The sequence below is a fragment of the Chrysoperla carnea genome, chromosome 2 (genome assembly GCF_905475395.1).
Source record: "Chrysoperla carnea chromosome 2, inChrCarn1.1, whole genome shotgun sequence".
NCBI lineage: Eukaryota > Metazoa > Arthropoda > Insecta > Neuroptera > Chrysopidae > Chrysoperla > Chrysoperla carnea.
Window position 1 is genome coordinate 59,284,721 of NC_058338.1, and position 26,785 is coordinate 59,311,505.

General features: G+C 28.6%; 1 protein-coding gene across 4 annotated transcripts in view; it reads left to right on the forward strand.

The window, feature by feature from the left end:
• Nucleotides 1–26,785, forward strand: part of LOC123293984 (glycogen synthase kinase-3 beta-like) — a 105,618-nt gene that overhangs the window by 11,520 nt on the left and 67,313 nt on the right. Inside the window, exon 2 of one of the 4 annotated variants that reach the window (XM_044875022.1) lies at nucleotides 11,534–11,596. The exons of the other annotated variants lie outside the window; for them this stretch is intronic. Coding sequence (XP_044730957.1) covers nucleotides 11,534–11,596 — 63 coding nt within the window. The remainder of the gene's footprint in view (nucleotides 1–11,533; nucleotides 11,597–26,785) is intronic. 4 annotated transcript variants of the gene reach the window in all.

Consider the following 26,785-nt stretch of genomic DNA (forward strand, 5'->3'; position numbering starts at 1 on the left):
CCCCTTTGTGTCTCACCCTATCAACACCAAATATGTACGGCGTTGCTGGGTACGAACTCGGCATAAGTATTTGTACAGAAATAGATTCGGTAACTTCGGTACCGGAAGTTACAAAAAATTTTTCAGATAACTCGTCAATTTCCGAAGCCCTAAGTGATTTATTTTGGTACGGCATTGATGTAATTCGCTTCGCATTGATGTAATTCGCTTCGAAAACTTATGCAGAGTTAGTATCTAGCAACGCCGTACATATTTACTGGTGCAGGGGTGAGAAACCAACGGGTATGACATTCATATTCACAGTTTATACTCACCTGTACCACGAAAAAATGACGCCATGATGATTATACTTAGGAGCTTAGGACCATGATGATTATACTTTATATATAGGAGCATATTTTTCAACATGATTTCTGGAGGGTCATTTCATCCGAAAAATTTTAGCATGGGCTTGTAATCCATTAGGGTCATTTAACTTAATTAATTTTTAAACAGAATGGTTTCAAAGTAGAGAAATCTGGAAAAGAATTTTAATGTTTTTGGCGTTAACTACAATGCTGGTATGGAATAAAGACAGATACTTATGTATATCTATGGTAGCATTAGTAATATTACAGTATTGAATATTGTTATACACCAGAAGTATTGTGGGTTTTGTCAACCAGTATGATTCTGATGCCCATGGACATTGACCCGCCCGGCACAACTATTGCTATTTTACTATGTTACTATTCCCTCAATACAGAATGGCGCCTACATCGATACTGACATAGTGATACAAAAATGTCTTACCGTGTAAAATAATTTTCATCCAAATCACAAAGTTTTCATATTTTCGATTTCAGCGATAATTTGTCGTTCTGTGGATCGTAATTCCTAAACGGATGAACCTATTTAGATTCTTTTTTTTGTTTCAAAGGTAATTTAATCGAGATTGTTGTTTGAATGAGAGTGTTTGAATTTTGCAAAATTCCACTTATTTATATATACTAATAATAATCATAATAACAATAATGGGTTTTAACCTCCGTTTTTTAGATATACACGCCTATAACAGTGGCTACCCACATCATTATTTTTGATTTTTATTTATTTTTAAATCCGACACATAGTACATATACTTAAATGTATGATGTGGGTGGAGTCGGTTACTTCGTTTTTATCCAAGCGACGGCAGTGTGATCAATTTACCACTCCATTAATTATAATTGGTGACTGCCGCTGCGTGGATTACAACCCGCAACCTCCCAGATAGGTAGTCAAACGATTAAAGGAGATTACGCCTTGACTTGCCTTTACTTGCTTGACTACTTAGCCGGTTACTATAAACTATACATGTACTATAAATTACATAAATATACGGGTTTAGTAAAATTTATAGGTCAATATGAACTATTTTTATTTTCTATCTCATTTCTCATCTAGTGTTCTTTATCTTTGTAACAATCACAATGAGGATACTGAACTAAACTGAATAACTTTTATATTGAATCTGTTACATAATAAGTAAATAATTCATTTTGTTTAACATTTCAAATACACTCGTTCATTATACTTCTTTTTGACATTTTGTGAACTGCTGATGATATGATGGTCGCTTTTGATTATATGATTTTATGAGACATCTAACAAAAATGTTATATAATAATAGGAAATGTAATTTTATATTCTCTAACTCATATAGTCCGGCTGCGATAGCAATATAACATGATATCCCTATGTTTCCAAGTTAATATGTTCGCTTTGTTAGGGAGGTGCATAAAATTCAAATATAAAAAGGTACGAAATAGGTACATCAATATTTATTCTGAAATTGAGATTTCGTGGTCTCCACTTTGTGAAGATTCCTGAAGGCGCCACCGAAATAAAAATAATGAAATATAATCTCAAATCGGAAATAAAAATTCATTGTATCTGGAGAGAAGAAATTGTAGACATACAATACCTGTAGACATACTATTTAATGTTTCTAACCTAAACAACATTTTCTACTTTTTTTTCTATCTTTCAGCTAGATATCTTTTTTCGTTTTTGAGTTATCGTGTTGACAGACGAACAGCCGGCAATGGACTAATTAGGTGATTTTATGAACTTCTATACCAAAATTTTGTTCTTAGCATCAATGTTTTTAAACGTTACAAATTGGGACTAAACTTAGTATACCTTGACATATTTTATAAGAACATGGTATAAAAACTAATAACAAATTCTCAAATTGCTTTGAATAATAATTGGATGGATATCTATAGCAGCCGCACTAGGTATATATGTAAACGTTTGTTACACATACAGGGTGCTTTTTTAAGTTGGCTTGAAACTCGAAAAATAAGATTAATCGACCAAAAATGTCAAATTCAAATGCGCAATCTTATTTGGGTATTGAATTCAATCGAAGTTTTCCGTTTCCAAAAAATCCTCCATAATTCATAACTGGTAAATATTAGACGAATACTTTAAGTTAGAAAGTTGTTCTTTATAAAAGAGTAAACATTTTTTAGACAGTAATTAATACCAAAAAAACCCTATAAGACGCTATAACAAACGACATATCAAAGCTTTTTGCGCGTTTGTCCATTTCAATTTGAACAAAAATGATCTTTATAGAAAAACAAAGCACTTTTTTGGATAATTTTTTTCGACGAGTGTTTACATTACGAAGAAGACATACGAAAAAACAATTTTTGGGAAAAAATTTCCAGTCCGTTTTTGCCTAAATTGTAAGGTTTGCGGAAGAATGCTTCGAACAAAAAATGTTACTTTTTAAATCGATAAGTACTTTCTAATTTGAAGTGTTCTGTCTCTCTGTTACTAGTTATGGAGTAGACTAAGTTTTCATTGAGTCTGAAAACCTAGGTCAAGTTTAATATCTGCGTAAAATGTGCGTCTATAGACCCAAAATTTTTTGCTATTTTTATCGATAAAACTTATTTTTCGATTATCAAGCATATGTCAACTTAAAAAAGACAACCTGTATAATAGTCTGTTAAATCGTTATTGTTTAACGTCGGACTCTAGTGTATACCTATTGTACGTCATACTATCTTTTGTCAATAAAATTTTTTCATGCTAAATAATTACAATTGGGTGTTTACTGTTTGGTGCCAAATGATGAAAGATTAAAATTTCATTTTTATATTTATTTGAATTGTGGTATTGTTTTGCAATTTTTATTAGAAAAAAAATATATGTATTTGCAGAGCTCTGGGCATGTTATATTAATTATTGTCGTCAATTAACAAATACATTTTTTTTATACATTAAACATTTTGATTTTGGATAACAATTTACTGTTAATCATTAGAAAATTAATAACCCACGCAATCACAATTTCAAAATTAGAGGAGATTGTTGTAAATTGGATGTTTCTTTTCTTCTTTTCTTAACTTAAGGTATTTCGATACCAAAAAAATTTTAAATTTTATTTATCAATCATCCTTTTATACGTCTTTTGTGAAAAATTCACATCGATCCTCTGTACGGTTTATGATAAATTAAATATCAAAGTCAGTTATTCAAATTAAGATGAAGATGAGAAAGGGGCACATTTCTCATACACCGCACAGAGAATTGATATGAATTTTTCACAAAAGACCTATACAAGGGTGATTAATTGATAAATAAAATTTAAAATTTTTCTTTTCTTTTCAAATCTTTAAGGTATTTCGATACCGTAAATTGAAAATGAGACCAAAGATTCGAAATTTATTTATCAATTAATCATTCTTTTATATGTCTTGTGTGAAAAATTCATTCGATTCTCTATATGGTTTAGATGAAATTAATTATCTAAGTCAGTGTTTTTACCAAAAAAAGTTTTTCATTTTTATGCACAGTTCTTAATTTTGGTATGATTTTATAGCTTAAACTTGAGGAATATTGATAAAAGTTTTTTTACGTTACTGGTGTAACATTTTTAAAAGCACTTTTATTCATTAATTGACACACTAAATTTCAGTTTTTTCGTGTTTGAACAAGGCGAACACGCCTTAATTTAAAATATTAAGGTATTCGTTGTGTGCGTAGTCATGGTAGGGATAATAAAATCGATGCCAGCGCTTTAAGTGAAAAATTTTGGAGATAAAGTGGGCTGTTATGACTAATTTGCAATTATTTACATGTTAATGATATAGAAACTGTCAAATTAAAATGATTGAAAAACACTAATTAATTAAACTTAATGCATTAAAAATTGTGAAAATAAGAAATCAAATTGTACAAATATTATTTTTCAAATGTTAATTATCGTAATTATTTATTTAAATTTGTGAAACAAGAATATTAAATTTTAAATGTAAGTTTTCAATGCAATCCACACAATTATATATGCATCCATTAATTCTATAATTAAAGTAGTGTATCGTTGTCATGGAAACGAAATTCACGCTCGGAGCGAATATATTTCCAAAGAAAATATGTTTTTACGATCATTTTTTGAATACTTGTAAAAATATTTTCTGTACATGGAAAAATCTATTATAGCACAATATTTGAAAATTTAAGTACAACGTAGTCGATGTCCTAACGGTTATGGTTACCTTAACATTAGTATTTCAATACACTTGGTGCTTGACAGATTTTTTACGGACATAATTTTAAATGATTGATTCCGCTCTCAATTCATGTATGTGGAAGATTCGGAAAAAATAGGCCGTGAAATGCAGAAAGTCCGTGACTGGATTATGCATTGTCAATGCAAAATTAATAACTGTTTAATGAGGTAACTATTGAAATTAAAATAGCTCTACTAAAGTTAGTTTAAGATAAATATAAATTAAACAATATTAAAATTATTCTAATCGTCGGAAGTTCAGAACCGATCACTCTATTTTACAAAAAGTTCGAAATTTGCATGAAAAAAGACAATTTTCTTAACAAAATAATTATAAATAAAAATATTATTTCACATAATATTCACGCATTGTCAGTGTAATAAACATATTTCCGGGTTGAATGACCTCTGAATATTGTTAAGTAATGTTAAAAAAAATAAATAGGTTTTGTTTATAAAAATATTTGAACAAATCACAAAATAAATAAAAAATGAAAATGAGCAGTTTTAACTTTGTGTTTTTTACTCTTAATTTATGTATGCATATCGATCAGAAGATGTTTTATTTTCAATTTTAAATGAAGGGTACAAGCAAAAAATCGAGATTGTAACATTATCCACGCCTGCTTGCAGAATATCTGGGTGTAACTACTACAATATAGAATAAAAAAAACTTTTAACAATAAGAAAACCGACTTCAAAAGAAAAACTTTTCCAAAACAAATTAATATGCACTAAAAAGAAAATAAATAACGATAATATAATGTAGTTAAAATTATTGTTATTTTTGGAGTCGGTGTCAGCCAAGGAAACAACTCTGACAGAACAGTTTGCTACATTAGCTTGGCTAACAAGGACTCCAAAAATAACAATCATTTTATCTACATTATATTATCGTCATTTTTTTTATTTTTTAGTGCATAATAATTTGTTTTGGAAAAGTTTTTCTTTTGAAGTCGGTTTTCTTTTTGTTAAAATTTTTTTTTTATTTTGTGATTTTTAGTGAATCTGAAGTACACTAACTAATTTCTCACTAAAAAAAAAAAAAATAATCGAAATCGGTTGGCGTGATATTGAGTTATTCGTCCTCTTACCGTGCATACTTAATGCAAATCTCAGACTTTTATGGCTTTCTCATGAATGCCGTTGTCAGTACTGGACTAAAATGAAATGAGACCACACGGAAAATCATCACAATCGGTTCACCCAGTCGATAGTTCTGAGGTAACAAACTTTAAAATAAAAATACAGTCGAATTGAGAATCTCCTTTTTTTGTTTGAAGTCGGTTAAAAATAAGATGTATAGAGAATCTTTTAAAATTATTTAATTGACATATTATAATTTATTTTTCTAAATAATTGTGTAAATTTATCATTTATTTTAAAATTTAAACTAACATTTAGTTGCTAACGTCGCGTGGTATAATATAAAATATTAATGGAAACAAAGTACCTACTAAAAAGGTAGTTACATGAGACCCGAACAATAATTTCTAAAATTTCAGCTCTAAATAGAATAAACAACAAAATAAATTTTCACTTCAGTATGTTTTTTTTAAAATTTCACAAAACGAAATTCTGAAAATAAAAAAGTTCATCTTACATTGTAAGATAAATTGTTTTGGACTATCTTTAAGTTTTTTTGTGTACCCAAGTTATAAACCGTAAACGTTAAATGTTTTACACTCATGATTTTACTAAACCAGTGGTGAATGATTGAATGAGAATTTGAATGACTGAAGAAAAATTGCACAGTATTCTTGAATTTTTAATAAATCTTTATTGTTGACATGTTTTGCAGAACTGTTAACTCGATTATGCATGATTTTCTTGAATCGATAAGAAAATTCTATTTATGGAATTAAGAGTGTATTTCACGAGTTTGGTTTGTTAAAATTGCAGTTTGATATCTTATAATATGATAAACATTCTCATAAAATAGAGGATGATCTATTTTCGTCTTCCACGTTTGAATATAGAGTGTGTCCAAAGATATCTTGAATTTAAACTTATTCGTTGTGTGTGTAGTCATGATAGGGACATTAAAATCGATGCTAGCGCTTCCAGTGAAAATTTTTTGGCGTTAAAAGAGGCTGTTATGACAAATTTGCAATTCTTTACATGTTAATGTTATAGTAAATGTCAAATTAAAATTATTGAAAAACACTAATTAATTAAACTTAATGCATTAAAAATTGTGAAAATAAGAAATCAAATCGCATAAATATTTTTCAAATGTAAATTGTCATAATTATTTATTTAAATTTGTGAGACAATAATATTAATTTTTCAATGTAAATCATAAATGCAATCCATACAATTATATATGAATCCATACAATTATATAATTAGTGTATCGTTACCATGGAAACGCCTCCAATAAAACTCATACACGGTGCGAATTACTTTAATTCAATAATTAATACCATGTTACATCAATCTGTAGTATTGTTTTTGTTTTTTCATTGCCAACAGCTTACAGCAAAAGTGCAGCCGAGTATGATTTTAAAAATTTATAGAGTTCGTTCAAATCAAAGTGGCATTGAACAAGATAGAGAGTAGATACGATTGCATACACATATACATCATACACTCTCTCTTGCTCGGTGTCACTTTGATTTGAACGAAGTCTATTTTTCACACCCCTGTATATTATATAAATATCTCTAATATACATTTACATACATAGACCAGCATTATCATGAATTAGAATGCACACTGCATACAAAATATGATATACGTTTGTAGCCATATTTTCCATGAAAATATAGACTTATGCATTGTATCAAAGGTGAGCAAGGAGTGTTTTTTATGTAATTAAAGAAATAGAGCCATTATTATACTCAAAGTAATACGAGTATCTTCTCATTTCCTCAGAGGATAAACAAACAATACGTGTATAATACATACTATATAATGTTTCTAACCTAAATTGCGCCTTCACGGGTAAACAGTGATGTTAACAATAAAACGTTTCACACAAAAGTTGTTTATTTTTTATATTTAATTTTTGTTTTTCTCTGTAACGGCTTACGAGATGGGTCCTACGGACGCAAGACCCAATTTGACCTATGCTGCTCATTTAAGAACTCGACCTTATTTTTTATGTACTAAGCATGCTTTAAAAATTTCAGCTTGATATCTCCTGAAGTTATCGATAACTTCAGAGTTATTATGATTAAGAGTTATCGTGTCCAGAGAGACAGACCGACGGACTGATGAAGAGACAACCGGAAATGAAAAGTGATTTTATGAACACCTATACCCAAATTTTGGTCATAGCCTCAATATTTTGAAGCGTTACAAACTTGGGACTAAACTTAGTATATCTTGATACATTTCATATATACATGGTTTTAAAAAAAATGGAAAACATGCCATGTGAACTTCTGGACTTTTCTTTTCAGTTTTTATTTAACGCAGTCGGTTTTTTTGAATTTTATAACTTTTTTTTTATTCAAATTACTTCACTCCTTTTTTTGACGGCACATGTGGATTTTCGCAGTTTTTGTGGCGTTGCGTGGCTCCACAATCTCTTCTCAAAATGTGATAGAGAATTGAAAAACTCTATATAGGTCGAGTCCATGTCAAGGAAGTGTCATTTTAGAAAGTCAAGGTCCATCTCAATTGTATATCGAAAAAGCTTGTATTTTTGCAATTTTTAAGGCTTTGGGCACTTCCAAAGCTCCTTCAAATTGGGTTATAGGTTTGAAAATAATGGAATAAATGAGTTAATGTTAAATATCCATGAAAAGATATAAATCCCGTTACAATAGAGAACATTAGATAATAAGATGTATATAATAAAGGGGAAATATAACCTTAGTTACGGAGCTCTGCTGGTCACGTATTTTTATTAAAAATATGATGGTTGTGAAGTAAATGGTTTGTTTATGCATTTAAAAAAAATTAACATGGAATTGCGTATTCACATAATAATATATACACTAATTACAATTTTTATTCAAACCATCATTCTTTATTCGACGAATAATAATGTAGGTCATATCATTAGTCACTGAATAAATAAATAAATAAATAAAGACTGAGTTTAGAACAGTATTTCAGTATTGAAGCTTCATATACATATAAGCAGGAAATAAAAATTAAAAAAGAACAACATTAATCCAAGTCAATATTCACAATCAATTTTTATACAAATAAAAATTATTTCGCGAAAAATAGTACAATGAAACTAAATATCTAAAACAAAAAAAGTGTTGCATCTTTGAAATTTTCATTTTTTACATCGAAAAAGGTTAGAAGACTTCTGTTTTGGCGTCAGATTTTAAATTACGCCTTTGCTTAAATAATGTCTTAATAAAAAAAGATACCTTATATTCTTGAATGGATAAAATCGAAATTTTTGTAATAAGCTCAATTTTCTAGAATTACATTGTACATAAGATTATAACATGTATGAGCGACAGTGATATGTTTAATATTTGTATAATATGAAAATGTTTTTATTTTTCCATTGCGAAAAAAAAATATGATATTTTGTTTCCAAGAGGCATAGCGTGACCTAAATATGTAGTCGTTGTTAGTTATGTACTACGAATACGATATAAACAAACTCTAGACATTTCCGTGAGTACACCAAACAAACACCTTTGTCACTTCACAGTAACTAGTATGCATATTTGTAAGCATTGAACGAATTCGGCTATAGTCGTATTTTTTACCCATAATCCATTTTAAAATCATTTAAAAGTTTTAATTTTTATCTGGATTTCTTTTTCTAGCTTCTTGCACTTTTCTATTTTACCTCTTTAAGTTTTTTATTTTCAAGCGACGTCTGTTTTCTTGATAGCCGAGATTCATAAAAATGAAAAAATTGGGAACTATTAGGGAATATGACCAGAAATTTTCAAAATCAAAAATTTTTTAAAGAATTATCAAAAAATTTTGGAAACTACTACCTAACAATAGAATGAATTTTTATGTTTTTAAGGTTTTAATTGTCTTAGTCATTGATTTTGTCTCAATCCAAAACTTTTTGTTGTCAATTTTATTCTGATTGATTACTAGTTCTCGATTAATCTCCGAATATTCCGCAAAAATATAGATATTATTCATACAGGATTTTGGTCGAAATCATAGAAATACTCAACAAAAATATATCCCCTCCATTTTTTTGAATTTTACGTTTTTTTATCAAAGTTACACGCCCCGTTTTAATAAATTCCGAAACAAAAAGTTATTCAAAATCCAGTACTTTTTACATTTTTCATTTGATGATTCGATCCTTAGTTTATGAGATATAGTCTAAAATCATTTTATAAAACGGATTCTCGGAACAATTTCAGGAAATTTCTTACAAAATATTTGTCAAATTTTCGTATCTTTGGAGTCCTAATTACTCTAGAAAATCAGAACAATCCGAATTAGCAATCCAATCTTACAATTTTTTATGGATAAAATTAAAGGCAATTGATTCGGTTGTTGCCAATCATTTAGTTTTGTTAAATAAATCAATATCACCCTGTTTTCAGTGAATTATTATATTTTGTTTTATTCCTAGTTCTAACTTGAACTTCGTATCAATTTCTATTACGAATTGTTATTATATTTCAAAATAAATGTTTTATTTTCAATAATCACAAATAAATAAAATTTATTTGCTTTAATTGGATATTTTTAATTTTCACTGGTTTTGTTTATTCAAAATTCTTAAAATAGCTTGTTTTATTAAGGAACTACAAACATCGATACAATTTTTTGTTTCAAATTAGTTGATTTGCTATCAAAATGAATTTATTTAAAATTTTAAATAAATAACTGCGGAAAGTGACTGTTTGGAATTCAGTTTCCAACTTGCAACCTAAATCTGAATCCATCAATAAAATGCATGACTTTAAACTAAAATCAATTTCTTTCATGGAAGTAATGATCTTGTTTATTTAACTTCAATGAATTCATATTTTAAATTCAATCCCATTCTATTGTAAACACAAATATTTAGCTGTATTTGTTAAAATCATTAGGAAAATATTTTTACTGTATTTCAATATGAAACGGCCAACTTCGGGATGAGGTTGTCATTATTTTAATTTTTTTTTCAATGTACGTTATGTAGTGCTTTTATGTAGATGTGTGTAATAATGTTTTTCGACGTATTCGGCTAAATTACTATTCTTGGAATCTCTAATATCAACGGATTTGAAATTAAATAGAAAAACACATGTTGATGTTGAAGGCTTGTTAATTTTGAAAACTATTCATTCGCATGATTCTGACAGATTCAACGAAACTTCAATTACTGACAATGACCTTCACTAAGCCGTTTACGTAACATGTAGCATTGGAGAGACATGATCAGATCGAAAAAAATTTTACCTTCGAAAAATGTTAACCGTTTCGAACTCTCTTTAGTCAATCGAACAAACTTAAACACCATAAATATTTCAAATGTTTATGTATATTCTATTTCAAAACATACGAGTATGCACCATTCAATCTACAAAAATTTCAAGTTTATTTTAAGAATTTTAATATATTCAGTTTTATTTGAATAGTAGTTACTTACACTCAATCGAAATTGATTGTTTTGTAGATTAGGTTTCTAGAAATTAGTACATTTTTTTTTAACACTGACTATTAGATAAATTTCGTCGTGCATAGTGATACACTAAACGAGAGTTAAAGTGAACATCCAATTTCAAAAATTCACAACATTTCAAAACTGTCTACTTTACACTTTGCATGTTTGTGTTGAAAAATTAATCAGATTAGATTCCAAAAAAGTCGATGATTTTAGTGAATTTTCTGAAAGAAAATTGTGCTATGAGTGTTTTACCTTCTTTTTGTTTCGTTCATAAAAAGACATATTACGTAATATTGTATAATTTTTTGTCTGTGTACTTTTACTTCATCTCAGAAAATTCGCTAAGACAACGCAATTCTAGCGTGACGAATTTTATTATCTTGTTTTGTAAATTTCTACAAAATCAAAGGTAATACTTTTTTTTTATTTTGTTATAGATGATGTAAATGATTGGGATTTAAAACTTCAAAACGATATTGATAAGGATAAACCAAAACCAGGTAATGAGTACAATATTTCCAAAACCGCATATCAATCGATCAAAATAATACCTTGCAGAAAGAACCTCAATAAATTTTTTGAATGCATTTCAACCCTTACTGTATTTCATCATTGTAACCAAGTCGAATATTTCAAAACGAAAACCTATCACGATTTTCTTTTATTTGTTTTAAGCTTTAGACATGCGACAATCTCCCTTTTATCTTTATGGTCACACGTACATACCCTCAGTCTCCTTCAGGATATGCCATGATCCTCCTACCATAGCGTGATTTTCTGAAAATTTAATGCATATTATTTAAACCTTGTTTGTTTGCGGTGTTCGTTTCTATATTTTCTTTCGTCTATATAATATCTTCATTTTCAGTACTTTTTAGTGGACCTTGCAAAAGTAGCAAAAATAACCTTGCTAATGACATGCCTAACTTAATAAATAGCGTTTTTATGAACTCCAATTTTATCACATATTATCATGTTTCACAATGACACGAGAAAAATTTCATTTTTCATGAATTTTCACAAAATGCTTACAGTGTAATTGAAGTCACGCACATTTTTAATACACCAAAATTATTAATAATGGGTAAACAAACAGATACAAAACAAAACCTATAAAACAAGTGAGGGTTATCGTTTTCGAGAATTCAAATTCAAACATCCGAAATTATTTTCTCAAAAAATCTTATATCTTATTTCTATATTATAAATGCCAAAGGAAGCATGTTTGTTTGTTTGTTATGCTTTCACGCTAAAACTAGTGTACAGCAATATAGCTGATATATCAGAATAACACATGTGATATAATTTATAAAGATGTATTAATAAAATAAAATAAAAAAAATTTTAAATTACTTTAATTGACATTACCATAAATTACAGATTTCTGTGAAAGTAGTAATTCGACATTACCATAAATTATAGATTTCTGTAAAAATAGTCAATATAAAATATTTCACGGCCATCTTCTCTGATATACAATGAATAATTACTATTATACATTTAAAAAAATAGAAAACCATACATATATTTTACCTGTGTAAAACAATCCTTACGATTATTTCGAGTGATATAGAAAGGGGATAAGCGAGAGCAATATTTACTTTTAAACCCAGTGAAGCGAGTGGGTATCATTCTAGTATTGAATATATTCTTCAACAAAATTCAAGGATCAATGTTTTTTTAAATCTCTACTATCAACACCTAAAACATAAAGAATAAACAGGAAACTTGGTTGGAAAGTTGGCAGACCAAGAAACGATTTAAGCCTTGGAAAAGGACTCGCCTTAGTTCATTAGACGAAATTTGCAAGTTCTAGTGGAGGCCTGGAAAAGATCTCGGTTGCCCAATGCTCTTCAACCTCGATTCTATCAAAATTTCCTATTTGGAAGTTGAAATTTTCATAAATCTAATTCATAAAGATGTCCATTGTTTTGTCATTCAATTGAGTTGAACTAACAAGCTTATTATACTCAAATTCTAAAGTTATAAAATTTATAATTAAAATGTTAATGAACTTTGAATAATTTATTCTCTATAATGGTAACAAATGGTCAAAAGTTGGGACATTGTACACAAGCTACCACATTTTATAGTTAGTTTACTTTGTTTACTCTATTATACCCCTATTTAAGCCAGAAAGAGATGATTAATATTGGCATTATTATACAAGCAGCCATATTTTTACGACATGCAATACAGGAAGGATTGTTACAAAATTTTACAGTGATGTAACGAATATTAGTTATTTTTTTAAATTTATTTGGTAACTTTCAAAATAAACTTTTTTTATTTAAAATAATAAATCATTGTAATTCTGAAAAAGTGATTTGGATTGACGTTCCGAAAGGTGAAGAATTCTGAATCGTAAAAATATTGGTAATATTTTTTTACTTCAATAAAGTATAGGAAAGTCACGAAAAAACACGAGTTTTTAGTGCTCAACCGTTTTGCAACTTTGACTCCATTTTGCATCGTTTACGTACCTAACATTATAAAAAACCTTAAATCTCAGATGCTGAAATTTTAGATTTATATTTCTGTACCTCGCATAACTCAAAAACTATCATCCGTAGATTGTTGAAATTTTGGATACAAGATTGTTGTACAATCTGACTGTTGTACAATTCTATCCCTTTTTCACTTCTTTATAATAGTTCGTGAAAGCGAAAATTTTGGATTTTTAGATTTCCGTAGAAATATCAATTGGCATGAAAAATATTTTCCTTAAAAAAATTATGGCAAGGAAAATTATGGCAAGTGGAACTAATTTATCCATAAAATACTTTTAAAGTAATCGTTATATCTTTTGTATTTATACTTATTATTAAGCAAAATAGGCTTTTGATTTCAGATTCTTTATTGGGATGATATTTTGATAAACTCGATATGTTCCTATTAATTTTCTAACAAAATTCATACTCAACATTCGGGAGTCTCAAATATTATTATACAGTCACTTTTTGAGAAACTGCCTCTAGGAGAAATTTTTCTAAGGAATGCAAAGTACAATAAAAGCTCCTGTCGAATCACAGACAATAACATTTTGTCAAATGACAGCTTATGCGTACCCAGCATTTTACCAAAGGGGAAGATGATTGAAATTTTTGGCGAAGAGGGAGCCAAATCTGGTATGAGGGGATATTAGAAACTGACATCTAGTTATTAATTGGCCGTACTTCTCTCAGAAAAATGGTGTCTATAATATGTTGAGAATTGTTACAAACATCTGTTACATAACTATTAATTGTTGTTACCAACGTGTTTGGAACACGTTTGCGTGTGATTTGTGATAGTATTATACACAACAGTCGTATTAATATTAATTAATAGGTATGTGATCATAGCTATTGTCACTGCATCAGTTAAAATTATAATTGTATTCATTTTCATTTATTATTTATGTTTTATAAATTAGTTTTTACTCACTCCATACATATTATTTTGGAGGTAATGTTGCTACCCGAAAATTCCAATTATGATTTCTTAATCCTTGATCTGTGTATGCTTTCAAACAAAGAGAGCTAGATCGAGAATAAGTGTGTAAACTCTTAAGTTCAGAAAGGAAAGTCACAAAAAAGTTTTCCGATTTGGTTTTAAAACTATAATGAATTATTTTAGATATAAGTAATTCGATTTGTCCTTTTAATGCCCAAATTTTGACATATATCGATCTTAAAGGAGGATATTTTTCACCAAATAAGACTCCAAATTATATTTTCCTATAGAAACTTATTCGATTAATAATCGAATATTTATCCCATTTCATGAAGAGTAGTCAGTTATGCTTATGAAGTGCACATTCTTATCATGAAATGCACAGCTTCATTAGGTGAGCACGATATTTACTTTATGAATACCCCCCCCCCTCTCTAAATCCATTAGCCCATTTCCAATACCCCTCCCCCTGTTTATCTTTTGCATTTTTTAATTTATAATTACACTTGAAAAATTAGTTTAATTTTTTTTGGAAACAGGTACAATTTTTTGACTCATGTGAATTCTCAAAAGAGTTGTAATAATGGCATGACTTTGTAATAAATGGTCAAGAAAGCTTAAGTTCCCCAAAAATGGAATCAGCACACTTCCCTCCGAAATAGAAGCAAAAAAATGAGGTACTCAAATGTGTCACTAGGCAAATTATTTTTGGGGAAGAAATAAATACATTAAAATTTAACGAATTTTCACTTATTTCTCTAATTTGCAAAAAATTTGCTTAACAACAAATTATGGAAATTAAGAATTAACATGATTTTATTGTAAAAAAAGTTTAAATAAAATATACTTTTTAAAGAATAAGCTTTTATTGAACAAAACAGTATAAAATAATTATTTCCGTGAGTCACTATATGTAAAAGCTGAAAGTGAATTTTAATTAAAAACATTAAAGATGATTCGGAGCGCCTCAGTTTTTTACGTAGTCATGTATGATGGCTCTTCAAAAAGTGTTTTTATTTAAATTTTTAACTAAAAAAAGTTTGTGCATCAAAAATATGGTGGAAGCGATGAGAAAATCAAGTCATCCGATGTATATATGTTAATCGCATTCATTTAACACCCATATCATGGAAGTGCATAAAAAATAAATAGTCCTCTATCTTGTGCGCTATATTGGATTTGGAATGATGTCATGTATTCGCCATCTAAACAAAATATGTATGCAAAATTTGCAGCCCAATCAAATTATAGTATATATACTCTAAATAAATCTATGCGGGTTTTTTTTTGACACAGAGTATACAAACATCATACATAAATACAAACATACTTAAAAACATTGCAAGTATAATAAAAGCTTGTAATAAATAGCTACTGGCTAGTGTACTAAATAATCCTAAGATGAAACAAGAAGAAAGTTAATTAAAATTATTAATAATATATCGAATGAACGAATACATCTGATTGCATGTGTGTGTTTGTCTATTGTTGACTTGATTATTATGAAAGACCAGCATAAGTCAAGGGGTAAGCGTAGTATTTGACAATGATCCAAGAACGGTTGGAAATTTGAAAGGCTGTTGTCAAGATTGTGCTAACACCTTTTTTCTCATCAAAATTCTGAGAATTTGTTTTTACTTTATTTAGGTTTTGTAACCTAAAAAATACTTTTTCTTGTGTCATATTCTGTTGACTCAGATAGAATTAAATATATTTTTTTATAGTTTGTTTGAAACAGAAGTTATATATTCATTTTTTTTTAATCATGGTCACTCTCTACCCAAAACGTTTATTGTGACTGCAGATAAGCCAGTCTGCATTATGTGTCTAAACTAGGGTAGTCTAGTTTTGCACAACGGAAATGTTTTGTAAAATAACTAACGGCTTTGTAAAACAGCTGATTCGGCAATCTATCTGCGACATCGTTTTGTGGTTAATAAATCAAAAAATAAAGAAAAGTTGCAGAGTTTGATGTGGGACATAATATTCCGACATCAAATTGGATCTAGTTCTTCGGGTTTTTTGATCCTAGACAATTTTGATCCTAAACGGTAAGAGATAGAATAATACTTTAAATAAGAAAGTTAATCCTCATAAAAAATAACTATTTTGTTTGAAACATTTTTTCGTCAAACATTAGCTTTCGGAGGAAATGCGGCTTAAAAATATGTCATTATTATTGCATTTAATAATCGAAAGAAAACTACGGAAAAATGCTTTTGCCAAAAGTTGTCAACGACATTCGTCTGTGTCCATGACTTTGACCTACAATTATCGATAAACTTTAAGTGTATTTTCTTTCGATTAAATGCAATAATGTCTCATTTCCTCCGGAAACTATCGTTTTTCGAAAAAAATGTTTTAAACAAAAATTGTTTGTTTTTTAATGAGGGTCAATTTTCTAATTTAAAATGTTATTCTATCTCTTACCGTTTAGGATCTAAATTAATTATTACAAAAATCAGAAGAACTTGGTTCAATTTGATGTCAGAACATGACTGCCCCTCATCAAACTCTGCAACTTTGCTCAAATTTTTATCGGTTCTGCAATAATTGTAAAAAACCTACGAATGGCCCCAGACCTAGCTGCATAGCGTGTGTTGAGTGGGTAGAAGGTATAATACATACATCAGTGTATTGAATACGTTCTGTATAGTGTTGAAGATAATGATAATATTAACTTCATATTGTCAATATCAACAGCAACATACATTCACAGTATTAACAAGCTACTTCAATACACTAGATATAGTAATTAAATTGAGGTGGCCTAATTTTATATGTGCAATTGGCAGCTTTATTGCAAGTTATTAAGGGGTTCTTTCTTCATATTCTTATTGACATTTTATAAATATAATAAAAAAAGCGTTAAAAAAAATAATTTTAATTCTTCGAATTACAGATCGTTGAAGTGGGGTTACAAAAAAAAACACGCTACTTTGGTTGACACGATGCCAGCCCTTGTAGTGATCTGAAACAAAAAATATGAAAATTTCTTAGCTCGTAAAGACTTCGCTATCGCCTAAACCTTAGAAAAAAAAATGTAAAATTGAATTTTTTTTTTAATTCAAAGTTCAGATGACAAAAAGTTTTTTAAAGAAGATTTCCTCCAAATTTCAAAGAAATCGGTTCAGTAAACTTAAAATCCGCTGTTTCTTCGAAAATAATTCGAATTTTGAAAAATTCGTTTAAGAACATATTTTTAAGGGTCTAAAACTTTAAAATGATGCAAAAAAAAAGTGTTTTACTGCCTTAAGGTTTAAGTAATAACTCCGTAGTTTTATTTATTATAGTCTTTTCATATAAAAAGATACAAGTTTAACCCTAAGGTTGATCGGACATTAAGGCAATGTTCCCGCTTAACCATTTGATTTGAGAGTTCATTATACCATTAAAAGACTCATCCACGCTAAAAAGGAGAAGGTTTTTAACTCATTTAAAAAAAAAATAGTGCCCTTTTATTCCAGACTGCTTATACCGTACATTATCCACACATGAAACGAACGTACGAACTGTTTCTGTAAGACATTCTGTATCGATATCACATAAAATCAATTCTTTCTAAAAAGCGAAAAAAAATACATAAATAAATGAATCAAATCGAATGGTAACAACCGTTTTCACTTTTTGATATTTTATTTTTTAATTTAAATCTTAAGTTATTGTAACTTAAATGTAAAGAGAATTTATTGGTGAAATTGCTGTAATCGATTGATACAAGTACTGTATGTTGATAAGTGTATATTAATAATATTCTTACATTAAATAACATTACAAATACAAAGTGTTTCAGGGGGTAATATTGTTTTAATTGTGAAAGTGCTATAAAATAGTGAAATCCACTAGACCGGATGTAGGGCTAGTGTAGCCAGGAAGTTCCCAAATAAAAAAAGAGTGGCAGATTTTGTAATACATACGAGATTGACTTAATGAGGGTCAACCGTGATTTAGAAATATGGAATATTTTATAATCCTTTCAAGTTTTTCTTTTGATATTAAAAGAATCTCTTACCTATCTAATAGGTCTTAATTAAATATTTTTTTCATATTGTAAAATGGCCAGCTATTTAAAAATTTATGTAAGTGTCAGTCACATTCTATAAAGTCCAGTACCTAATGAAACTACGATTTTTGCGACACACTGTTTATAAGCTCTATGTTTAAAAGTGTGTGTTCTAAATGAATAATTTTTTTTTCATTTTGAAGAGATTGCATCCATGTATTCAAATGTTGATTTCCGATTGTCGAACACAACTGAAAAAAATATCCTGAAGACGAGAGTGGAAAAATTGATTTGTGCTATTTTAAACAACTGAACTAAAAAAAGGGGTGTTCTAAGTTTGACCGATATGTATGTGTGCCTGTGTGTTTGTCTGTCTGTAGCATAGTAGCGCCTAAACGGATAAACCGATTTAAAGTTTTTTTGTTTCATTTGAAAGGTAATTTAACGGAGAGCGTTCTTAGATATGTTTCATGTGCGAGCTTAGAGTTTTGTACCCGAAAAAACTAAAAAATTGGCGATGATCTTCAAAATCGATTCAGTTTGGAAAAGGCATGGCATATAATTTTAACATATAAATCATTACTATGGAAATAAATGGTCAAATAAACATGGCTCAATTCTTTCGAAAAGTGAAATGGTAAAATAATTAGGTAATTCAAAACAATAATTCAAAAGAACAAAGTTAAATTTCAATTAAAATATTTCCAAAAATTTGTCCCAAAAAATGATAGCTCTTTAAGTATTCTTTTCATCTCATCTGATGTCCTTGACCATCACTTTGATATTGATAAATGAAGGAGTGTTAAAAGTTCAAAGTGTTCATCCGTGCGTCCATGTGTTTCTCAGTGACATCGTAGCCCTTAAACGGGCGAACCGACTTCATTGAGAACATTTTATAGTTAAGTTTCCAAAAATCGGTTTACAAAAAATAAATCGCATTTGTCGGGGGATTTTTAAATTTTGTAAATTTCACTTGTTTTAATTGCTCTAATTATACATTGTAACTCATCGGATTTTGTTTTTCGAGATCTACAAACGAATTTTTCTATTTTCTTCGTTGAAACTGGATTTGTAATTGCGATCGCAGCAACCCACCACCTTCTTTTACATTTACCAACCATTCTACTTGAACATCTGGTATATAAAATTGTTAAATTTAGGGCTGACTAAGAAATACTTGTTAAACTTGAATAAAATAATGATTATATTATTTTGTATTTATGATTTTCTTTATTTCTTGAATAACTTAAGTATTGATTTTATTTTCTATATGGTTGGTTTTATAACTGATAATATTATTATTGGAAACAGTATGGTATGAAATGTAAAAACTTCAACATTTATTATTGTTTCGTTTTTATTAATGTTGATGCCACTTTATTCTAAGAACATGGAACTGTTCTTTGTTCAAGATCCAATATTCAAATTTTATTTCTTCTATTTTAACTTATATTTCCCAAAGTAAAAAATCTTTGAAACTATCCAGCAATATAATAAAATTGATTTAAGTTTATTGGGCTTTTAACATTTTATTATCTTACGATAGCCATACGAAATATTTTTTTAAATTTTCGGACATATGATTTTTGCAATTAATATTAATAATTATAACACTTAAAAAATTCCTTACCTAGAAATTAAAAATTTTTATTGTCTCTGTGGCATTGACGTTACATTACATAGACTGAATGAATGTCAAACGATTTTAAGCGTGCCAACATCTGAGGTAAAGGCTTAGGTCTAATCCATTGTAGATTCGTAAGAAAAAATGTAAAGTGATACGTGATAAGTATTTTTTTAAGTCAAAAAGCGAAAAACTTCAGTGAAATCACGATCTTTTATGTAAAACATTTTGTGATATGAAAATTTAACTGATTCAATGTATATTTTTTTGATACATGTCCGTCCCTATCTATATCCTTTTAATAAATGTATTTATCTGATAAATGTCCCTAGGTGACCTAATCAATTAGCTCAGATGTTGGTACGCTTCTCACTGTATGGCAAAATAGGCGATGATGTCTATGTATATTCTAAAGTCAATGCCCTGTAGAATGTAGAAAGAAAAGCCATAAGCAACAAAAACCCCGCTCATTTGAGGATTAGATGAGTATTTTTCGGAATTCTGATGAATATTTCTCTAATGTACAGACTTTCGGGCGGTACTATAGAAAATATTTAACCTATCGTCAAATGAACTCTATTTTTATTTTTTTTGGGTCAAATTTACTCTAAATAGCGTGTTTTATCAAGTTTGAAATAAAAAGTGGTTTTGTTTAGATCTATTCAAACCTTTTTAAGAAAATTGCAAAAAATTGACGACAATATTTTACCTCCAGTTTCGATAAAACAGTTTGTAATTATGACCCGAAATATACAAAATTCCAATTCATTTGATGATTTTTTGCATATTTTCTGAGATATCCATATGAAGAGAAATGTCTCGGATCGATTATTAAAAACCATTTCATAGAAACTATTTGTCCAATTGTCTAATGAACTAGATTCGTGACTTTTGAACTCTAATTGAAATGAAAGAAATGACAATAAACAACGGATACAAAAATTAATTTTAGATTTTATACCTACAATTTTTTTGGTGTACTAATAACGTTTATCGATTTTGTGAATTTTTCAATTTTGTAGTAGGATAAAATATTTTTTCTTAAAATTTATCAATAAGCCAATGTTTCTTATATTGAAATTAAGTATTAAACCATATGAAAACGTAAAACATTTCATTTTCAATTATATTTTACAAATCAATAGTCGTTATTTGTGTATTATAAGCTAGCTACTCGAATAATAAATAACCACATTTATAGAACACATATATTAAAGAATTGAACTCACATAAGGTTTCGTTCTCATGATCCTTCGTGTTATTTTCTATGTTTTATTTCTATATTAATTCTGTTTCATTCTATAAACTTACATTTATATAAAATCAACAAATATTAAGAGAATAAAGGTGAAAATTCATGTCACGAGCTCACGTTTTTACGATGCTTTAGTTTTTCTTGACATAAAATACCTATTGTGTATCTTAATATTGTTCCAAAACAATACCTATTCGTTTTAGATTAGTCCCTAGCCCGGAAATGGGTCGGAACCCTGATCCGAACAACATACACATCAATTTTTAGAATCCCTCCAGAAAACATTTCTTGCCTACTCAGATAATTTTCATTCATGTTTACTTAGAAAAAAATTAGTATTTCGGAAATTTGAGCGATATTTATTTCAGTACAAAACGGAAAAGCGTGATTTATAGAATACGGTTTACTGACTTCAATAATCAATTTACGAAGCAAAAAACACAGTCATTAAATCATTATTTTTCGAAGTAAACATGAATGAAAATTATCAGAGTTGGATTTCATTGTTTTTTGGAGAAACTGATTAATTAAGATTGGTGAAAATTAAAATTGAAAAAAATTTACTGTTTTGGTACCACAAAAAGCCACAAATTCTTGGTTTCCATACTTCTTAGCTAATTGATCCCAATGTCGCAAATTTAATTTTAAAACACACACACACACAAAATACTCCATTTAATATAAAAAATGACGTCCGCCAAATAACCGCCTCTGGACCTTCTGCAGCAGTTTATTTGTTCAAGGTAATTATTTTTTTGGTTATAACTTAGCGCTTTTAGGTGTTTCGACGTTCCGATTTTGTTGATATAGACACTTAAGAAAATCCTACAAAAAAAAATCCAATTGCGTATTCTTGACTGAACGCATGCATTACTTGATTACCAATGCTTTATAGTTTCCTCGAACTTTTCCACGAAGATGCGAAATATTCGCTTACTATATTTTTATCGATGTATCTATTAGTATTCTTATCGATGTATTTATCTGCAATAAAATAACAAAGTAAATCTTATTTGTTGTTCAAAATCGACATAAAAATTTTTCCCGTTTTCGAGATAATTTAATACTCCCTAAAAAACAAAAATACGAATAAATTTGATTAACCAATTACATAACAACGTTATTGTTTTTGGTGTCCCGTAGCCAAAAAGATATTCTGTTTTCTACGATATACATATTCTAAGATATGGCACGTAAAAAATATCCATGAACCCTAACTTTCTGCCGAGTGGTAAATAAACTCCTGTCTATTTCGAGGGATTTTCTGTTAGCCATTGCTAATTTGAGCTACAAACGATATTTATAACTGATTCATACTTGTGATGACTACTTGTTAATCGAAATACGTATATAATACAAAAATTGATCTAGGAAATTGGATCAAAAATCGAAATTTATTACGAAATATCCGAGTTCTCAATAAATTTATTATCTTCGATAATACTTGTGCCTTAAAAATAAGTTTTGTGTACATTTAATTAATTGGAACAAATGAAAAGAACTCGAAAAATTAAAGTGTTATTTTTTTCTGTTCGAAATTACCCTAATGCAAAAAGAACTGCCTTTGTATATTTTAATTCTCTAACGAAAATAATGAAAAATTCGATTTTTTATACTCACAATTAGTAAGTTACCTAACCCTAAATTTGTGTTTGGGCGTTCCACTTAACCATTTTCATTTTTTTTTTATTACATTAAATAATTTTATTGGAACAGTAATAAAAACGGAAATTATTCATCATAAAGTGCAATTTCCTTTAAAATAAAACTAATACATTCATAATTATCGAATAATTTATCAATTTGAAAAATAGAGGGGGTATTTTTGTAATGTTATTTGTATATTTTACATCGTGTGCGGGGACGATTATTAAATGGAGTTTAATAATTGAAATTTTATACAATTACCATAAATTTTCTTATGTTATCAGAAAATTTAGGGTGTTAAAATTCATGCTGGTTTATATGAACGTTTCGGTATCGCAAAATAATTATTACAATATTTGAAAAAATTGAAAAAAAAAAACATAATTTTTTTAAGATTCATACAGAGTGAGCTAAAACTATCAGTTTATTCTTCGCAAAATTTACATTTTCTTAATGCGTAATAAGAAAGAAGCTTTTTTTTTTTTAAACTTTAGGATGAATACAAATAAATATAGATACTTAACTTAAAAAAAAATTATTTTATATTTAGTTTATTATGTTATACAGAAGCTTGTCTTTTAAAGGTTTTTGGAATAGTAATCTTTGTCGTTCGTTTCACGTATGGTGGCTAGATGAAAACAAAAAACGACTGACACTTTTTTTGTGGTATATTATATTGAAATATTAAGTCTTCCCAAAGAGGACTTTGTCTTGCGGTTAGGGTAGCGCACCTCATGCGGAAGGTCGCCAGGTCGGAACTAATCCATGTTAATAGATTAGAATTTTTTAAATTCGACTTTATTTCTCATAGAGTAACAAATGTAAACAAATAGTACATCATTTATAGGGAAAGGAACATAATTCCTATCAGGTGCCCATGACATCTCGCTCTTTTTTTTAAACGTTTGTAAAATTGAGGGTAATACATTTTTTATAGCTCGATTACGTCTTTAGCAAACGATGGATGATAATATTTTGCTAAATATGAAACTTTTTTTCTAGTGAAAGTGAATCAGTGTTGGACAACTGATTTGACTTTCAGGCTAAATTTTTAATAAAGCTTTTGTACCAAAAATGTTTTAGTCAACATTTATTTTTAATAATTTGATTGTTTTGGAAAGTAATTTTCTATTTATCATTTTTACTTGGAATTTTGTCTCAGTTATTAAATTTTAAATAAAGACTGAAATTTAACTTGAAAATTAAAAGAGTTGTTTAAGTGAATCACTTTCACTAGAATATAAAATTCATAGATTTTCTATTCACGTTAAGTAATAAACTAGACTAGCTACAAAAACAACACAATTAATAAATAAAGTTTTCTATTTTTATCCACACTATGTCACCTAGTTTTTGTTGTTTTTAATAAGTGAAAATTAAAACTGAACATGTTCAGTTAAGATAAATATAAAAATAAATTGTAGAGATCGCGTTATATGCATTTGCATGTTATGTTGTTTGACGACTATGCACTATGGTTTATGCAGTTTTACGATATTCGTATAATTCTAATAAGAGAAATATAAATGAATTTCTTTGTTAGTTTAAAGTTGAAATTAAAAAATTTTGCTATTGGTAATAAGTTTGCTACCTAGTAATGTTCCGAAAAAGTTGATTTCAAGACGGCTCAGATAAAGTAAGTCTAGCAGCTGAAAGCGGTTACATTTACTACGCTTGCTATAGTGAGCATTTATGAAAAAGAGCGAATATGGCTGATTATAAAATTATTTTAAGACAACACCGCGCAGATATTTTATTCATAATTTAAAAAAGATTCAATTCATTTCCTTGTGGTTCTAATTAATATGATTTAATTTTATAATTAAAGAATGTGATTTTAATTGGATAGGCAGGAATTCGGTTGCTTTACTAGCGCACATGCATCGTTGGTTGGTTAGCGCAATCACTACCAAGTGCAAGATGGACTTCATCCTAATCTAAGCGCAATAAGGAAAGAATTATCCGCAAGCAGCCGTTTTAAATGAAACTTTCAAAAGCGTTGTAAGCTAGCTAACTCTCGCTTATGAGATTTCAGTTATTAAGGAAGTTAAATATCGAAAGCAAAAGTTTCTTAAGGCAGTATTCTAGAAATTTCAAATTTGATTTGTTTTTTTTTTGAATATTTTTAAAGGTTAGACTCTTAAGAATTAACCTTAAACGAATTTTTTTTAATTCTAATAATTTTCGGAGATACAGCTCATTTTCTGGTAAAGAAGTTCGAAATAATTACTCTGAACTACGAGCTTTTACTGCTTCAAAAAAGGCAAAACAGCTTGGTTAGCTGAAATAACTTAGCACGACATTCCTTACGATGTAGAAGAACGCTCAATTTATGGAACTGGGATCGTCGATTAATCCAAAATGGGTAATATTATTATCGGAGTTACTCTGTCGGAATTACCTCTCAAAAAATAAGTTGCGTTTTTCTTGAAACTACATTTTTGAGGTGGTTGACATGGCATCTCAAGTTCTACTTGACCGATTCCTTTGAAATTTGGTAGGAATCTTCTTTATGAATCTCTTTATCTATCTGCTGAACCTTTGATTTAAAAAATATTCATTTTGAGTATTTTTTAAAACTCGAAAAGGTCAAAAGCAAGAGGCAAACAATTTTTTTTTAAATTTTGAAGCCATTTTGTGCATTTTTTTTAAGCTAAGGTCCATATGATAGCAACATCTTTACTAATAAGAATTTCTTCAAATTTTTTTGTTTACGATCACTGCAAGGACTGAAATCGTATCAGCCAAGTTGCTGTGTTTTTGTAGCCCTCACTTCACCGGCCTATAATTAGAACAATTTTTAGTATTTTTTAACAATTTTTTTATTATATTTTTAAAAAGTCAATAAATACCATATGCAAAAATGGCTACAAAAATATTTTTTTATAATCTTCTAGACCAGAATATCCCCTCAAATTTAACTTACCCACCAGTAATCAAATAATGCATACCAAGCCATTCTGGAAATAAATACTTATGTGTAATGCAAATAACAATATTTACGAATCGAAAATAACCCTTACCATTCTATTATCGCACGCGAATTATTTCCCTACCTGTCTTTACTGCATAATAATCCCATCTCTAGTAGTTAAGAAAGAATACAATAATATTATATGTGTATGAGATTTATGCAGCGATCATTGTTAGTCAAACATATTGATAACATATATTTTTTTATACATTAATAATTATAAATCAACTTTCATTTTTTATTATTGACCTTTAACCTTGAGGTAGATATATGTACGTATGTGTGCATGAATAACTTACACCAGTTATTAATAATAATTATACAGTATTTTGTTGATAAATAATAATCATTAAATCAAGAAGTTTAAGTTTACTTTTAATATTTAATTATTTTTTAATCGTATCAAAATCTTAAGCAACAAGTTTCAATTTTCAATAAACATGTAATTTTTTTCAATTTAATACTGGTTTTCCAGTCACTTTCATTTAATTGTACGATTTTGACGTTAGGTTTATGTTTTGAAATATTACACGCAGGGGTGGTTTTAGGCTTGATGCCGCCCTCTCGGCCGTTATTTATTTAGTTTTCGAAAATTTTCGAAGGTAGTTTCTAGAATTTGTTTTTCATTTTTCGAGAATTTTTTACAGGACGACTAGTTGAAGCTACTTACAAATTTTTAACTGCCTATCTTTTATAGTTTTGGAGAAAATGAACACCAAAGTTTTGTCCTAATTTATGTCCTCACGGGTAA